Raw genomic sequence first — 19668 nt, 5'->3', positions numbered from 1 at the left:
CCAATTCTTTTGTTCTCTTTTGTCTATATACTGTAAGCACATATTTATTATTAGTTAACCAGATATTAATTTGGTAAGGAGAATTTTAGTTTTACTAAAAAAAACCATTATTAAGCAACTAAAGGAAAAGTCAGATAGAGACAGCTTTATTAAATTGCCTTTGTGAAAGCATGAAGAAAATTTCAAAGAGATGTTTAGAGAATCAAGACGTAGATCATTTAGTAAAAGTTTAATAATATAATAGTTTTATTAATAATGCATCCGTGAAACTATACATTCAACTGTGAGAAAGTTGGGAGAGATGCAAGCATCACTCATGGTCTTTTTTTGCTGAATAGTTTAAAAGGCTATATAAACAAGCAAGAAAAAGGCAGGGAAAAAACTAATAAAATACATGTGAGGACAAAATATTTACAAAAAGATGAAAAGTAGACTATACTACATCATTAATTAATTATAAATAACTGAATATATTATATTGCTTTAAAGTTAAAATCATTGTTAAACTGGAAACAAAGCATGGTATCAATAAAGATGAACAAAGTAGAATAATTCAATGAAACTATAAACTCACATTACTAAAATCTATTATGATTTGAATAAAATCATAAACCCAATTTTTTTAGTATGAGTCCATACGTTAAAGAGAGGTTTCTCATTTGAATTAAATTCTGTGTGAAATTTATTTTTAAAACATGAAGGCATCAAAGTGTATTCCCAAAACTTGGTTTGACAGTCTTCCACTTGAAGGGATCAATAATTCTTCTAATAAAAAGTGTATAATCCCTTGTAGCAGTTGATAGATTTGCATCTTCACCTTTAAATAGCAATAGCACTCAGATGACACTGCCCCACAGTGCTTTACAATGTCCCCCAAAATCTGGATCATTTTATCAACCTCAGAAGGATGGAAAGGCTGCGTCAACCTTGTTCCTGCCAGGATCGAACTCCAGGCTGTGGGCAGAGTTAGCCTGCAATATTGCATTCTAACCATCAGGGCTCAGTGAAATGTTGAAAACTTCTCGTGGCCAGCTTCTGCCTGCCTAGGTGAGTTAAAAGAGAAAGCACAGACCACTAGCCAGCTTTTGTGGTGGCCAGAGGGCAAACTAAGCACAGCCCAATCCTCTTGTCAACCACTCACAATTCTGACTGTAATTTCTCAGTTTGGTTCCACTTTCTGCCTGCAAAATGCTACATCTTTTATATTATCATGGTTTTAATCCAGATCTAAATATCTAAACATTGAAGTGTTTAAAGGACTTTTGAATTCCCTAGGGCCTACTCTGACCACTTTTAGATTTAAGTGGATGAGGGTGTGGCAAAATGGTTCATTTTTGGAATTTCTATAAGAAGCTATCAAGCAATTGCAGAACCTGCTGGATTGGATTTGCTGTCTTTTACTTCAATTGGAACTTTGGAAAAAGCTACTATTTCTATTTTCTTTCAAACGGGTTAAAATTGTGCAAATCACTCCATTATGTGAATGACTTGACTGCATTTTGAGTTTTCACTGCAATAGACTATGCAAATCTCCTTCACTGCTCTACTTACTGAAGTGAATAACTAATGTTATTCACTTTGGAGTGATTTTGGGTGGACATGTCATTTCCAATTTTTTTTCCTGTTAAAGTGATTGTCAAGGCTTGATTGCATTATCTTGTACTTTTATCCTTTTGGGTAAAATCTGCTCTGATGGCTCCTTGCTATGGCTCATTATTTGTCTTCTGCTTTGAAAATTCAGTGTAAAGACTTCTGATTGTGATATTTCTGTTTCATTGAATGGCTCGAGCTTGGCCATTTCTTGTATTCCAATAGGATCAAGTTGGCGACATTGTCCTCTATTCTTTCATCTAATTTTTTCCCCATTTTTGTGTTAATTTCTATTTTTCAACCATGTGATGTTAATGATTCTGACCTAGTATGAAAACATGTACTAGTGATACGTAGTAGCAACTATTGCTGATATTTGGGTCATTTGGTTTTTAAAAAACAATTAGAAACAATATTTTAAAAATCCTGACTTTTTGAATTTTCCTATTAGGCTGATAGAGAATTTTGTCACTTTCTGTTTCGCTGGGCTTAAAGATAAAATTGTCTAATTCTTTCTAATAACTATTGCAATCAGTCACTCCATCAAAGAGATGAGTGGCATATAAATTTAAATAATAGAAATTTATCCTTTTATTGCCTTTTAAGAGAATTAGAAGATTGTATAAAATCGCTAATTGTGGGATTTTCCCTATTGCATTTTGCAGTCATTCCTGATGACTGGCCAATTCTTGTTTTTATTTTTATGAGGGCTCAATAATAAAGACTTCAAATAAAGATTACCTCAAATAGTAGTTTTTTTTATTTTTGGCTAAGTCTCAAGTGGATTTGCATTGCTGCATATTCTCCAAGTTTAAGTTCCCAATCAGATATTGTCAGATTTGTATCCTATTGGGCAAAATTTATTCTCACTTGCATATATCTTATTAAATTATAATGTTGGTTGCCAGGAGGTGTGGCTAATTATCCTACACTGCAAATTGGGAAACAGGCCCGGGCATTTCACCCAGCACAAGTGTGTGGGAAGGGGACCAGTGTTGGAGGAGGAGCATCAGAGGAGGATGAATGCCTGTGGTAGGTCAGCTGCGTTGGAGGGGCTGGGGTGAAATGGGAATTTTGTCAAATCTCTTTGCAGGTCCCATTCTAACCTCTCAAGATGGAGGGGGAAATGGAGGGGGGAGGTTAGTTTTACTTACAGATCTCTTGCCAGCAAAGCGTACCTCAATTCTTGGTTGTTTTGCAGTTTTCACTGGTGGGAGAGATCCTGGGCTGGTGCCATGGTGTTTCTTTTTCCCCATGCCTTATTAGTCCCCAGCAAAAACAAAAACTTTTGTCTATGTTATGGTCTATGCTGTTATCTCCTTCGAAAAATAAAAAAGGATCCAATGGGAGCACTAAAAAAATTGATAAAATAAAACCAAGAGGCGCTACCGCAAACATGCTCCTGCAGCGTCAGCTAACAGCTGTTCCATTGTGGAAGTGGCATTGTGGCTATGGCCTGAATTCTACCTGCAAGATGCTGCCACCTTCATAAATGCAAGCTGGTACCAAATTACAATCATATGTCTGTAAGGGTAGCACAAAAGTCATAATTTTAAGGACAACTTTTTCTGAGGTTGTCATAACTTTGAAGCATTGTTAAATGGTCATTAAAGAGTACCTATAAAGAATTTAAGTACTTATAAAGAAGGACAGCCTTGACAAAGACTAATAAGGCAAAGCTGTAGAGGATGAATGACCATGACTGCTATGATAATTTCACTAGTGAACTAATGAGCAAGGAAGGATAGGTATTAGAAGGTTGGGTAACCATCCTTAGTACAGGTCTCCTCAAATTTTTGAAAAGGACAAACTCATAGTGAACATTTATATAAAATTACTGTCACTGTAGAAGACAAAATGGATACAAAAATTCTACACACCCTGGTACATATCAGATTTCTGAGATATAAAAAAAACAACAGACCAAGTTAAATCATTTCAGAATTTTTTTCACAATATAACATTGTATATAAGCTGCAGAATTCAATTGAAAACCAAACTGAAATCTTCTATGGGGAAAAATATATTTAAAAACTTACAATAATGTGGTTGCACATCTGTGCACAATCTTCAACTAATACTTTGCTGAAGCACAACATAGACGTTATTCAGTCTTTGGGGTACGAGCCTTTCAGCATGGCATATCTTGCCTTGGGAACCTTTGCAAAAGTGCTGCATATCTGTCAGATTGTGAGAGCATTTTCTGTGCATAGCCCTCTTTCGATCACTCTGCTGACTTTCAATTGGATTCAGGTCCGGACTCTGGCTGAGCCATTCCAAAACATTGATATTCTTCTGATGAAGTTATTCTTTTGTTGATTTGGAGGTATGTTGAGTCATTGACAGGATGAAAGATGAAATTCCACTTCATCTTGGGCATTTTATCGAAGTTCTGAAGGTTGTGTGCCATAATTCAATATTTGGAACTGTTCATAATTTCCTCCACTTTGATTCTAGTTTAAGCTGAAGCAGTCCCAAGGAATAATGCTGCTACCACCACACTTCACTGCATGTGATGTACTTTTGGTGCTGCACAATTGTTTTTGCAGCAAACACATTTTTTGGAATTATGCCCCAAAAGTTCAACTTTGGTCTCATTAGACCATAATACATTTTCCCACATGCTTTTGTCAAACTTAACATAAGTTTTTGCAAAACGTAGCCAGCCATGAATGTTTTCTTTGTAAGAAAAGGCCTCTGTCTTGCTGCCCTACCCCAACAGCCCAGACATATGAGGAATATGGGAGATTGTTGTCTATTCCAGCAAATACACAACTAGTATTTGCTAAAAAATCCTGCAGCACCTTTAATGTTACTATAGACCTTTTGGACCAGTTTTCTTGGTTTTTTGTCAATTTTGGAGGGACTCCAGTTCTTCATAATGTTACTGTTGAGCTATTTTCTCCACTTGTTGATAACTGTCTTTACTGTGTTCTATTCCATATTATATCCAATCCCTTGGAAATGGTTTTGTATCCCTCTCCTGACTGACTATAGGTTTTGCTGTAACAGGCAACAGAGTAAATGTCAGAAAAATCCTACTAGAAGAGATGAACTTTATATGGGATTGATTATTTTTCTCCCCTAAAAGGTTTCAGTTTGTTTTTAATCAAATTGTACAGCTTATATTGAAGGCAGAAACAATTCTGAAGTTATTTAGCATGGTCTGATTTATTTACATTTTAAAAATATGGCATTTAAACAGGTTTTAACGGGACTTTTTATATCTACAGTATATTATATCTCTTAGTGCACAGTGTTATTCTTTTGTTTGCCTTTTCTTTGGATGTATTTCCATGTAAAGATATAGCCATCTCTTTTATTATTGTTTAAGAATGCATGTGGGGCACATGTTGGACCTATAGAATTTGGCTACACTGCAGAAAGAAAGAGCAACAGGGAATCTGAGGGATACTAGATACTGTTTGGCTACATAAGCAGGACGGAAGGGCTCTCAGTTCCACTGCAATAGACATTGCCTTTATATATCTTTGCTTCTGGGGGATAAAGAGGCAGATTTCATTCTTAGTCTACTCAGGAATGACAAAAAAACATAGACATGAAATATAGACATATTTCAACCCACTGAACTTTGTAAGATGCAATTACACAATTATATTTTCGACCCAAAACAAATTCTATATTTTTTCTTGAACTTAACTATGACCAAGGAGCATGTGTGACAGTAGGACTATGTCCATCTAGAGATCCAGTTTGGTATCATGACTAAGGCACCACATTAGAAACTGGGAGATAGTGAGTTCCAGTCTCTCCCAGGCACAAAACTGGCCAGTCACGTTCTTTGAAGCAGGCAAGAGCAAACCACTTCCAAAATCTTCCCAAGAAAATTGCAGGGCCTAGCCCAGGAAGTTGCTAGGAGTCAACAATGATTCAAACACACACACACACACACACACACACACACACCTTGTTTCAAAAAGGGTAATTCTTCATAATTGGTCAATAGTGATATTCTCTAATTTTTCCAAAACAATATAGAATAAAAAGGCAAAATATTTGACATGTAAGGAAATAAACATCTAAGCCACATTTCATTTACGGGCAATTTTTATTTCATCCTAAAAAGTCAATTAACTCCTCTACACACACATATACATACTCACACACCCAAATCCATATGCACACTCACACACAATCACCTATTGTTCTATACAGTAGACATTGGCCAGTGGGATTCTGCAGTGAACATAGAGAATTTTTGCCTGGTGGGAGCCCTAGTTGAAACACATTTTACTTCTGGGCAGGAGAGAAATGACCTTTCCTAAGTAAAAGACTGCAAAAAAGATTGAAAGAAACATTTTGCAGTCCATTCCTGAAGGAGGTACAGTAGAGGCTACTTTTTGCCTATTGCAGATCTTCACTTCACCTCAAGTACTTTTGATAGGAAGTAGCAAGCACTAGATTGGAATGCCTGCAAGACACAGAGCAATTTTAAAATAAAAATAGAAGCACCATACCAATGCTCACCCTAATGAAGCTTACACGGCAATCTGAGATTATTATTTTCTTTCTTTTATTTTAGATGCAGATTTTCCAGTTTCAAATGTTGTTCAGTGACCCTTCTAATCCTCTCAGAAAGTTCAGTTTAACTCTGGCAAAAGTACAAGCCTAAATCCCTAAAGATTCAAGAGTGAAAGAATGGTCCTAAAGTAAATCTGTGCAAGAAATGCTGACAGTGAAGCAAAGTACTGTACTTATACAGAAGCTGGATATTTCTTGGCTTGATTCTAACAGTATCTGGCCTTCTTGCTCCATTCTGAAAGGAATCAAAGCAGGCCTCTACTGAAAACTTTAAAGCAAGGAGAAGCTGGAAGATTGTCACCTTAGAATGTTTACTTTGGGACGCTACTCTTTTGCTCAGGGCAAGCATAACTTCAAATTGGACATAGCATGATCAGAATCCATCATTCCTTTAGTCATTTCCTTTTTCTTTAATTTATTTCAGAAATTGTGATGGAGTCAGTAGACTGCTGGGTAGCCAAAAGGGGAACGGGGGAGGTTGCCTCTATGAGAGCTGGGTTCAGAATTATAGGCAGAGACAAAGGTGGCACTCCCACTTGTAAGGGGGAGGCTAGTGGTTGAAGAATAAGAGGCTGCTGAGCCACTGCTGGAGGAATATCTGTAGCCAGGTTCATCTTCCCAGGTGTTGCTGGAGAGGCAAAATGTGATCCAAAGTGACTGGAAATGCAGGCATTCTCAGAATCTGCGGGGGAAAAAATAACAGACGTCTCATTTTTATAGGAGGGACATTAGTCTCTATCACTTTCCCCAAATTTCACCCAATTCATTCTGAGCTCTTCTAAATCCTTAGAATTTGAGTGTTCATGTCTGCAATGGGGTTTTCTTATATAATCTCCATGTAAATGTTGTAGACATTATAGGAGAGGGGTGGTACTCTACAGTGGCAAAAATCAGAAGTCTGATGGCTCCTTTTCTCACTAATAAATTTTATTAAGAAGCACAAGCATTTCTGAGCTGCAGCTCACCATCAGAGTGACTGTTTAAAGATTTAAACAGGGGTGAGTAGGGGGAATATAGGGATGGCCATCAAGATAGTCTGACCTGTTGACCTCATCTTCATAACCAGCTACCTTCCTTGCCTTTGCCCGTTCCATCCTATTCCATTCCAGTATAAATTTAAATCCCATCAGTCTAACCAGAAGTGAACTTTTTAATTAGCATAAGCAACTTGTCTATGTTACTTGTCTATGATTCTCACTGGCCCAGCAAATAGGTTTTAATATATCCATTCTATAAGGTATTCCTAGACCTGGGCATAACTCTCTTATCCATTTCACACCACACTTCAAAACCATTTTATTTGCATTCTTTAATTTAACTCAACCTTGCCTTCCATGGAAAGACTGATGACTTTCCACCATCAGGCAGATATTTTGGCCCAATTTGTTACAGTCCCTGTAAAAGGCGGTCTATTCTATTGTGCTGGGTTTTAAAGGTTTAACTGACTGTTTTTCATGCACTGAATTTTAGCTTAGAATTTTGCTTCTTAAACACCTATTTAAAAACCAATGATTCCTCCTTGCTTTTGTATATTTCGCTATTATTAGATTATGTGATTATGAGCAATCAGAGAAAAAATATTTTTAATTAATTTTTTTCCTTCTGTTTCTATTCTGTTCTTATATTCATAGTTCATCTTGTAGAAAATATAATCCTACCACTGGCTGCTATTTCTGGAGACTTCTCAGATGATGCTGAATGAGTAGATGGTCTGGAATCCTCTCCAGAGGAATGTGTCTGAGCAGATATCGATGCTTTTGGAAGATGTACTTCTACTGGTAAGGTAGAAACTGGGTCTAAATAAAAGTAGCAAGGAGCAGCGTTATAAACATCCCTCAAATAAAGCTGCATTCAGATTATGGTTCCTTATGTACTGAATCTGCACAACAAACCATTAGAGACATGCAAAATACCCTAATACCGTGATAGGGAACCTATGGCACGTGTGCCACAGGTGGCACGTGGAGCCCTCTCTGCTGGCATGAAAGCCATCGCCCAGCTCAGCTCCAATGTACATGCGGGTGCGCCTCCTGCTAGCCAACTGATTTTTGGGTCTCTGCTCCGCATGTGGGGGGGTGTTTGTGCGCACAGAGTGGGGGGTGCCCAGGGGGATGTACCGTGCTGTGCCCTGTTTTTGGTTTCAGGAGGCTTCGGGGAGGTGAAGTGGCAGTTCTGACAACCTGGCTCTGCTGCACCTCGTGGGCCACTCAGACACCCACCCCTGCCCAGAGCACCAACCCCTGACCACACAGTGCTCATGCACTTTGCCTGGGACTCACAATGACCTGTGATCCTCACTTAATAACATCAACCAAGAGTGCCAAGTTTGCCATCAGTAAATGATGTAGTCACATGACACCACGCTTTATGACAGCATTGCTTAGAGATAGAAATTTTGGTCCCAATTGAGAAGTTTGGAGACTTCTCAGATGATGCTGAATGAGTAGATGGTCTGGAATCCATCCATAAGTAGAAACTGGGTCTAAATAAAAGTAGCAAGGAGCAGTATTATAAACGTCCCTCAAATAAAGCTGCATTCAGACTATGGCCCCTTATGTATCTGCACAACAAACCATTGTTAACTAAGCACCACCTGTGCAAAGTGTGTTCAATATGCTTTATAAGAGTAAATTTTAGTTGATGAAATATACCTTTTTAAATATAAGGTTATTTACATTTGATAATTGACTATGTCTTAGATACAATTAAGAGAATTTTATGAATTTTCTTTAATAAGCGTCAGGTATAAGAAATCAGGAACCTGATTGTTCAACTGAATACAAATACCACGCTACCTCTAAACAAGAATCTGAACTATTAATGGTTAAGGCAAATTGAAGGTAGATAAGAGTCAATGGAATTCAAGAAGGGCTGGACTTAAATATTTTGTGAGTGTGGACTGCAAAGTGATGACATGCTTCCTATGGCTCAGCCTGGTCATGTCCTACAGTAAGTTTTTTTATTAGTATTTTAAGATATTTTACAGATTGGAATTATTTGTTTAAATTTGGAGGAGGTGATTCTATTGTTATAATCTTTAAAACTCTAAAATAAAGTTGGAGGTCATTTTTATTATAAATTTGTTTGATGTATAATTTTTGGTCGTTTTTGTTATTTCCTTTACCTTTTCGGTTAGTACGTTAACGTTTGATGTTAAAATTTGATAGAGATGAAATATATAAAAACAAATTAAATTTGGGAAGTTGATAAAAAGGAAATTGTTATGCCCAGCCTTGGATTGTGACTTTCCAAAACTCAAATAATAGCCTCTTTCTATGGGATCTTGGTCTAAAAAGGACCACGTAACTCTGAAGCTCAAGGGCTCTATATGGGCTTCTGAATATATACCTTGGATGACTGTCTGTTTAAAGAGCTCATCTCGTAGTTTTGGCAAAAAGCAGTCTATGCGCTCCCAGGTGATTTCCCATAGATCTGAGTAGCCTGTTCGTGAATCAGCATTATGGAATATCCCAGCTGTGTCCATTACTAGTAGCATATTCTTCAGTGATTCAGGGATGGCCTCTGGCTGGAAGGCAAAACATATTTATCAATAGGTCTGCAGCTCCCTGAAAACCTAAGTAAGCCCCAACATTCCTGCAAAATTGCCACTGATTTAAAAAAAATATTTTTATTATACATTTTTCTTTATAATACATCACATTTCCAGTTTTGCAATGATGGTGTACTGGCTAGAACAAGTCCTTTTTAAATATACACAGTATTATACATCCTGATTATAACCATTATTTTCAGAGTCATACAGTATAGTCTCTTTTACATGCACTGAATGTTGTACGTCATTATTTTCATAGTTGTACCATAACGCTCCATATATTTACCACTCTATATGTTTTAATCTATAGTCATGTACAATCCCAAAGTAATATTACTTGCAGTATACAGGTGAAACTCAAAAAATTAGAATATCGTGCAAAAGTTCATTTATTTCAGTAATGCAACTTAAAAGGTGAAACTAATATATGAGATAAGACTCATTACAGGCAAAGCAAGATAATTCAAGCCTTGATTTGTCATAATTGTGTTGATTATGGCGTACAGCTCATGAAAACCCCAAATCCACCATCTCAGAGAATTAGAATATTACATGCAATCAATAAAACAAGGATTGTACATAGAAAAATATCAGACCTCTGAAAAGTATAAGCATGCATATGTACTCAGTACTTGGTTTGGGGCCCTTTGGCAGCAATTACTGCTTCAATGCGGCGTGGCATGGAAGCTATCAGCCTGTGGCACTGCTGAGGTATTATGGAAGACCAGGATGCTTCAATAGCGGCCTTCAGCTCTTCTGCATTGTTCGGTCTCATGTCTCTCATCTTTCTCTTGGCAATGCCCCATAGATTCTGTATGGGGTTCAGGTCAGGGGAGTTTGCTGGCCAATCAAGCATGGTAATCCCACAGTCATTGAACCAGGTTTTGGTGCTTTTGGCAGTGTGGGTAGCTGGAAAATGAAGTCAGCATCCCCATAAATCTTGTCTGCAGAAGGAAGCATAAAGTGCTCCAAAATCTCCTAGTAGACGGCTGTGTTGACCCTGGTCTTAATGAAGCATAGTGGTCCAAAGTCCTGTTGCTCAGTGGTCCAAAGTCCTCTTTTCTGATGAGAGCAACTTTTGCATCTCATTTGGAAACCAAGGACCAGAGCATGGAGGAAGAATGGAGAGGCCAATCAAACACAGTAATCCCACGGTCATCGAACCAGTTTTTGGTGCTTTTGGCAAAAGTTGCTCTCATCAGAAAAGAGGACGGAGCTGGGCTGGGGGCAATGGCGTGCGTGCCCAGGGAGAGGGCTCTATATGCCACCTCTGGCATGCATGCCATAGGTTCGCCATCACGGGTCTAATCTGTCTAAGTAAGACTTCTATGGTTAATATAAATAAAAGAGAGGATAGTGGACATCCTTGGCTTGTACCCTTGTTTATGTTAAAATTTTCTGTTATTTCTCTGTTTACTATCACTTTCACCGTTTGATTGGAGTATATTGCTTGGATCATCTTTACAAAGTTTTCACCAAAGTTCATGCTTTTCAACTGTAATGTCATAAACTGCTTTATCAAAGGGCTTTTTGTGTGTCCAAAAAGATCAATCCTAGCTGTTTTTCGGGGTGTACTTTGTAGTATTCCAATACATTCATAATAATCCTCATTTTATTTTTCAATTGTGTTTTAGGTAGAAAACCATTCTACCTAAATGTTATGACTTCATTTAAAAATCTTTTTAATATTTCTGAAATTATAGACGTGAATATTTTATAATTACATTTAGTAATGATATTGGTCTATAGTTTTTTATCTGTTGAGGATCTGTGTCTTTGGTATTAATGTAATACTCCAGGATCCAAGATGGGGCTGATGATGGTTGCCTCGGTGAAATGCTCTCCAATGGTTTATTTTTTATTATTCTCTGCGTTTCTCTACAGAACTCATACTCACAAGTCCATCTGCTAAGAATTAAGCAAGGTTTCTTTAAGGAGCATTTCTCTGTAACCTCCCCTCCCCCCATCTTTACAAACACGGAGGAGATTCTAACCCAGGAGGAAGCAAATTCCCTGGAACTATGGATCACCAAAAGCAAACGGAGGAGACGCCGCCAGCAAGGTAAAAGGGCGGGAATTTTAAACAGACAAAGGAATAAGGGGAAATAACACCCCCTCTTCAATCTTTCTGACTAATTTACATTCACTTGCTAATAAGATGGATAAAATACTCCTTTAAAACAGATGCAATTCTGATTTTTACAACGCACCTGCCCTATACGTTATTGAATCCTAGCTATATGAAGGAATTGATGACAACTGCATGCGTATACCAGGGTTTCAGATACTTACAGCAGACAGGATTGCAGAATCATCCGGTAAAAAGAAGGGAGGAGGCTTATGTATATATATCAACAACAATTGGTCTCAGGATATAACTATAATACATAAATTCTGTGATGAAAACTTAAATTTTTAACTGCAACCCTTTTTAGTCTCCACAAGAGAATAATTGCTCTTCATTGCTGTGTATGTTCCTCCTCAAGCTTGTGTAAACAAGGCATTACGAACTCTAGCTGATCAGATTAGGGAGACTGAAGCCAAATACACAGATTCACTGTAACATTCACTACTGTAACATCATATGTCAGCATCTGTGAACACCTATCAGGAACATGTGAATATACAGTAACAATACCTTGGTTCACAGCTAGACCTAAGCAGCTACATCGTTCCAAAGAGAAAGCCTACAGAAAAGATGACAGAATGCTGTACAGTCAGGCCAGAAATGTATTAACAAGGGAGATCAGAGCAGCAAAAAGAAGCTACTCTGAAAAGCTAAGGAATCAGTTCTCAACAAATGAACCAGCAAATATGTGGAAAACTCTTAAAAATATCACCGGTTACGGCAAACCTCGTTTCCAGGCTGAAGGAAATCAACAACTGGCAGATGACCTGAATGTGTTTTACTGCAGATTTGAAACTACAGCCACCTATCTCCACAACCCCCATCCCAGACACACCAACAACAGCCAAACCTACAACTGACTTTATCCCATAGGGTTCACAACCCCTGATGATCATGGAAAAGGAAGTGCAAGATCTATTTCACAGACAGAAGCCAGGAAAAGCACCAAGCACAGACAAGATAACTCCTTCTTGCTTAAAAGTCTGTGCTGACCAATTGGCCCCATCTTCACCCGAATCTTCTACAAATTGCTAGAGATGTGCCATGTTCCTTCTTGCTTCAAACCCTCCACCTTCATCCCAGTGCCGAAGAAACCTCCATCAAAACCTTTGAAAGGCTAGTGATGTCCCACTTGAAAATTTATCACAGATCCGCTGTTAGACCCCCTGCAATTTGCTTACTGAGCAAATAGATCAACAGATGATGCTGTTAATATGGCTCTGCACTACATCGCACAGTGTCTTGAATCTCCAAAGACTTACGCAAGGCTCCTCTTTGTAGACTTTAGTTCAGCATTCAATGCCATCATTCCAGACATTCTTCTAACTAAACTAAATCAGCTAGTGGTACCTGAACACACTTGTAAGTGGATCACAAGCTTCCTAACAGACAGAAAGCAGCAGGTGAAGCTAGGCAAAATCACATCAGATACCTGGACAATTAGCAGAGGAGCCCCCCAGGGCTGTGTACCCTCTCCACTTCTCTTTTGTCTATATACCAATGACTGCATCTCAAACGATCCATCTGTTAAACTACTGAAGTTTGCAGATGATACAACAATGATTGGTCTCATTTGAGACAACGATGAAACCGCATACAGATGGGAGGTTGAACAACCAGCCTCGTGGTGCGACCGGAACAATCCGGAACTGAACACTCAAGACCATAGAAATGGTGGTAGACTTTAGGAGAAACCCTACCATACTACCACCTCTTACAATACTAAACATCACAGTACAGAGCTTCAAATTTCTAGGTTCTATCATATCTCAAGACTTAAAATGGACACCAAAGATCAACAACGTCATCAAAAAAGCCAAACAAAGAATGTTCTTTCTGCATCAACTCCGGAAGCTCAAATTGCCCAAGGAGCTGCTGATACAGTTCTACAGAGGAATTATTGTGTCTGTCATCTGCACCTCCATAACTGTTTGGTTTGGTTCTGCAACTCAACAATAGAGGATAATCAGAACTGCAGAAAAAACAATGGCTACCAACTTGCCTTCCACTGAGGACCTGTACACTGCATGAGTCAAAAAGAGGACCGTGAAAATATTTACAGACCCCTCACATCCTGGACATAAATTGTTTCAACTCCTACCCTCAAAATGATACTATAGAGCACTGCACACCAAGACAACTAGACACAAGAACAGTTTTTTCCCGAGCGCCATCACTCTGCTAAACTAATAATTCCCTCACCACCGTCAAACCTTTCCTATCACCCATCTCCTCCCACGTATGACTGCAGGACTGTAACTTTGTTGCTTGTATCCTTACGATTTATATTGATATTGTTTCCTAATTGCTTATTTGTACCTGATGACTATCATTAAATGTTGTACCTTATGATTCCTGACAAATATATATTGTCTTTTTATGTACAAAGAGATCATATGCACCAAAGACAAATTCCATCACACTTGGCCAATAAAGAATTCTATTTTTGTTCCTAATGTATGCTCCTGTCCAGGTTTTGGGAAGTTGGGTCTTTGATAACTCAGAGACATGCTTCGGGGGCACGCACACTACTACGTGCGCATGCCAGTAGTAAAAAAAATTGCTTCTGTGCATGCGCAGAAGCATAAAACAAGATGGCGGCGCCTACGGCACCACCAATAGAACCAGTTCAGGGATGTGAGCAGCCGAGTTACTACCTACTTGACTGAACCACTTCGAACTGGTAGGAACCCACCTCTGCTCCACTTACTTACCAACAAGTCACTGGAGCCAGCATGCATGTATTTATCCATGAAATCCAATATTGTCAGCCATAAAGCAGCAAATGTTGGGAGAGAGAGGAGTGGGGACAAATGTTGCAAGAAGACCTAAACAGAAAATACAGTGAGAATTTAGTTTAGGATTCAGCAAGAATGTAACTCTTGTCCACGGTGACTTTCATATGATGTTTAAAATTATTTTTTTACCAATATCAGAGATCAAGTTGCACACTGTTCTTTATTCTTAATAAAAAATGAAAACAAACTGAGTGAAATCACTAGTGACAATTAATAATGTCTCACAAAATTTTCAGGGTAACTATGAGGAATCAAATTAAGACTCCCACAAATCAGTCTTTCATTTTAAATTCTGGAGTAAAATTTTCTTTCACATAAAACATATCTAGTCCTTTAAAGCTGAAAAAAGTTCCCCTATGAATTTATAGATAGAATAGAAATAATTAAATATGTATATTTAAATAACAAGTTTGTAACAGAATACTGAATCTTTTTTTAAAACTTGTATCGCCTCCCAAAGGAAGCTGTGAGGCAGTTTTCCAGTCCCATAAGTGCTCTTTTGTTCTTACAAAAGCAAATTTGTTTACTTTTATCACAACACTTAACTGACAGAACCTGTTGGCCAGTCTCCATTGGAATGGAGCTAAATTCTGGAAACTGCATCCAATTTTCATTTTCTTCTCCTTAACAGAACCAATCATGAGAACCATTGCAATTCAGTCAGAAATCACTTTCTGAAAAGAGAAGTTGCCTTATACCTTGGAGAGTAGAGTTGAAGCTCTCATTCTGGTCTCTTCCATCCCTCCAATATCTGCCGGGCTAATATTTTCCAGAAGTTTGGTCAACAAAGGAAACAGAACCTATTGATCCAAGGTATGGAATTTGCTAATAGTTAAGAAAGAAAACTCTAATATTTTATACAGGCTGCAAGCAAATCAGGAGTTAAGTACTGGTAAATTGGCGGAGGAAGCGGATTAACTCATCAATAAAGGTAAAGGTTCCCCTCGCACATATGTTCTAGTCGTTCCCGACTCTAGGGGGCAGTGTTCATCTCCATTTCAAAGCCGAAGAGCCAGCACTGACCGAAGACATCTCCATGGTCATGTGGCCGGCATGACTCAACACCAAAGGCACATGGAGCACTGTTACATTCCCACCAAATGTGGTTCCTATTTTTCTACTTGCATTTTTACATGCTTTCGAACTGCTAGGTTGGCAGAAGTTGGGACAAGTAACAGGAGCTCACTATGTTATACGGCGCTAGGGATTTGAACCGCCGAACTGCCGATCTTTCTGATCGACAAGCTCAGCATCTTAGCCACTGAGCCACTGCGTCCCTTGACTCATCAATAGATAAATGTTATGAATAAAATAAATTTCCACCCACAGGCCAAAAATAGGCACTGGTGCCAATTAATCTCCACTTCAGACTTGTTTATTTGTCTGTTCTGCTTTGTACACCCCACAAGTCAGTGAATTTATGATTAGAATTATGAACAGAGATTCACAGTGCTAGTGAGATATTTAATAAGAATATACTATTTACTTCAGTTTATGTGGCCACAACTCCCTATGCTACTTTTTCTTGCAATGAAAGATGTTGAATCATGCTATCCCTAACAAGGGAAGTCAGGAAAATGCTTTGGTTTCATTCTCTTTGAGATTCAAAGATATAACTTGAAAATCCTATGAAGCCTCATACTGAATGCGAACTTCCACCTTTGGAACTAATGTTCCCAGCTCAGTCAAACATCAGATTTGAAAAAGAGACATTGAATTGTATTCTCCCTAGCAAGGAGAATCAGGAAATTCACCTCGGTTCATGATTCTCTCTTTGACTTATTTTAGCTATAATTCAAAATGTAAGAAACGGGATTTTCTGACTGCAGAGGAGGTAGACAGGAAAGATTTTTTTTTGCTTTTGAACTTTATCCACAGCAGCAGCCAAGCTGTCTTCATTCTAGCTGGTCCGTGTAAATAAAGGTAACTTCAAACTGCTTCCTATCTTCTCTCTCTGGTTTATTACCAACATTGTTTTCCTTTACTACAAAATGTTTCTAAGCTGCTCCACAAGCTTTTTTGCCTAAATTTTTTTAGTAGTGTTCACTACATTATATCAAAAGTATCTTCATATAATACAAAAATCTCTTTCATAGCCACAGGTATAGCCAAAAGGAGGTCTACAACTCAACACAGCCAACTTGCTCCAAACAACTCGCTATGGGACAAGAGTTATGTCAATATGGAATGAATAATCAAATAGAATCATTAAAGAAAGGATGCCAAAGGAGGGGCAAAATAAAATGACAAAAATTAAAAAATATTTTTAAAAATAATTTTAAATAATTAAATAGAATTGTTGAATCGTCCTGCAGAGAGTTGTGCCATGGCAAGTTGGCTGTGGCAAGTTGCCAGTTTGGTCTACTGGTTAAAGCACCAGGCTAGAAACCAAGAAATTATGAATTTTAATCCCATCTTAGCCATGAAAGTCAGCTGGGTGAGCTTTGGCCTGGCAATCTTTCTCAGCCCAACCCAATTCACAGGATTGTTACTGTGGAGAAAGGATGATGAAGATATACATCACTTATAACCATTTGTTTAGTGACCATTCAAAGTTACAACAGCACTGAAAAGAGTGACTTATGATCGTTTTTCACATTTACCACTAGAGTAGAATCCCATAGTCAGGTGGTCAAAATTTGGATGCCTAGCAACTGGCATGTATTTATGATGGTTGCAAGTGTCCCTGGATCTTGTGATCACCCTTTGCAATCTTCTGACAAGTAAAATCAATAGAGAAGCCATATTTATCTAACAATCGTGTTAATAACTTAACAACTGCAGTGATTCAACTTAACTTCACCTTAACAACTATGGCAAGAAAGATTGCAAAATGGGACAAAACTCACTTAATTGGAAAATTTGGGCACAATGGTGGTCATAAGTCAAGTACTACCTGTATGTTCACTTTGATTTATAAAAATAATAAAGGTGGGTTTATTTACACCCCATCTTTATTATTTTTATAAATCAATAAATAAAAATTTGAATGTAAAGTTGCTGAAATGTTAAGATGAAGTTTCATCCAAATCTCACACTTACAATATGCAATATGTGCAATACTGTTTGATACTAGTAAATAGGAAATTTCCTTTTGGCATGGTTACTTGAAATGTAATTCAAAGTAACAGTAAAATTTCCTCCTCTCCGATTTATCTAGCAGCAATTGAGATCATCCTTATATCCCACGTTAAACTGAGTTTATAAACTGAGTTCAATTATTTACCTTATTTCTTTCCAAATATTCCACAGTATCTTATGCCTAAAGTAGTGTTATCCTTAATAGTACAAATAAACAGCATAGATTCTACATATGTGTGTGTGTGTGTGTGTGTGTGTGTATTTGTGTTACAACCCCTGGTATGCCCAAATTATCTCCCTTTATTTATTTATCAGTACAAATACAACACACACACACACACACACACACACATACACATATCAATCTCTTTCAAACATTGCCTGATCATTTAAAAAATTCTAATTTTGGGTTTTTTTAACGTAATTGTTGTCTTTCACCTAAATTTCCGAGACCATGTGATAAGAGTGAGTCCAATCCTTATTATCTTTAAAAAGCTGTCATTCTTCTACACAGCATTCCTTGGAATGGACATACATTACCTTATTGAAACAGGATTCCCATTCCAAAGCATCGAGAGCTTGTAAATCATGCACAAGAAGAGCCCGCTGCAGGTAGGTCAGTGCCTGCATCCGTACTTGTCGTCTTGCATCACAACACAAACAAGCAATGCCTGTACAAAAGACAAAATGATGTGAAAAGAACTATTTATTTACTCTTGGTTAATAACCTTATATCCAAAAAGGAGTTATAATTTTCACCTCTTCCTAAGTAACATGAAAATCCTCAAAGTAACAAAGGCTAGACAAAACGCAGAGTTCAAGTGTTCTACACTAGTAGATCTGAGCAATGACTTTCATAGAAAATTGAGCTTATAAATGAATCCCTTACTGGGATTTGAACCTGGGCTGTATTACATATTAAGCAGGTAAGGGTATGGCTAGCTCATCAGCTAGCCATACCCTTACTGGGTATGGCTAGCTGATGAGAGCTAAATAGCTTGAAATGGATCTATACTAGTCTCCCTTTATTTATTTATTAGCACAAATACAACACAAATATAAAAAGGCAACATTAAAAAAATGGTTTTCTGCCTGGATGGTTTTCTGTAATGAGCCGAAAGACAGAAAGAGGGAGTAGTGAGCTTCCTCCTATATTTGGGCATACCAGGGGTTGTAACACAAATACATACCTATTTCCCTGGCTTAGCTGATAAAGGAGGAGAGCCTGTGGCTTAGTGGCTAAGACTCCTGCCTAATATGTAATACAGCCCAGGTTCAAATCCCAGTAAGGGTATGGCTAGCTGATGAGAGCTAAATAGCTTGAAATGGATCTATACTAGTCTCCCATTATTTATTTATCAGCATAAATACAACACAAATATAAAAAGGCAACATTAAAAAAATAAATAAAAAAATATGGTTTTCTGCCTGGATGGTTTTCTGTAATGAGCCAGGGTCTTATTTTCTTTTGACCCCCGAAATAAGCGCTTGGCCATATTTTCAGGGAGGTCTTATTATTTTTGAGATTCAAGAGGCCTTAATGGCGGCCCGCAGATCAACTGATCCAGACGAGGCCAGAGATTTTGTCTGTTTCTGGCACACTCTTGCCAGCCCTAGTGTTGCTGAGCCTGCCGCTCTTTTTACACTAAGAGGGGTGTGGTAGCTAGGGTGTGTGGAAGCGGACTACATGAGGCCATTCTGCGTGGATAGCAGGTGCATGTGGGGCACGTGGGACATGTTCCCCCTCTTCCCCATGGGAAATGATGGGGACTGGCTGTGCATGAAAAACCTTGGGGGTGTGGAGATAAATTCAAGGGACCTCACCGTATTTCTAAACAACACATCCGAAGTAATTTCCTCCCATCGGTTGGCAAAAAGGGCCAGGCAACCCCCAATGGGAGAGATGGACGTGTCGGTATTGGGTGACGGAAGTAACGGCCTCCTCCGCCACAAAAGAGCTGCTTCGACTGTCTACC

General features: G+C 38.2%; 1 protein-coding gene across 5 annotated transcripts in view; it reads right to left on the bottom strand.

Annotated features, from left to right (window-relative positions):
• Window positions 1–228: 228 nt before the first annotated feature.
• GBF1 (golgi brefeldin A resistant guanine nucleotide exchange factor 1) overlaps window positions 229–19668 on the bottom strand; it is a 197108-nt gene continuing 177668 nt past the window's right edge. For 3 of the 5 annotated variants that reach the window (XM_081956539.1, XM_081956540.1, XM_081956542.1), the window contains exons 35-40: window positions 18233–18363; window positions 15310–15411; window positions 14528–14641; window positions 9481–9658; window positions 7791–7928; window positions 229–6814 (exon numbers count right to left, since the gene is read on the bottom strand). In XM_081956539.1, the coding sequence (XP_081812665.1) occupies window positions 6543–6814; window positions 7791–7928; window positions 9481–9658; window positions 14528–14641; window positions 15310–15411; window positions 18233–18363 (935 nt within the window). In that variant the 3' untranslated portion in view covers window positions 229–6542. Of the gene's footprint in view, window positions 6815–7790; window positions 7929–8233; window positions 8615–9480; window positions 9659–14527; window positions 14642–15309; window positions 15412–18232; window positions 18364–19668 lie in introns of those variants that run through there. The other 2 variants (XM_081956541.1, XM_081956543.1) reach the window with 2 other exon arrangements.

The sequence above is a fragment of the Natrix helvetica genome, assembly GCF_964273705.1.
Source record: "Natrix helvetica genome assembly, chromosome: 5".
In the NCBI taxonomy this organism is placed as follows: Eukaryota; Metazoa; Chordata; class Lepidosauria; order Squamata; family Natricidae; genus Natrix; species Natrix helvetica.
This window is presented reverse-complemented; position numbering and strand designations above follow the sequence as displayed.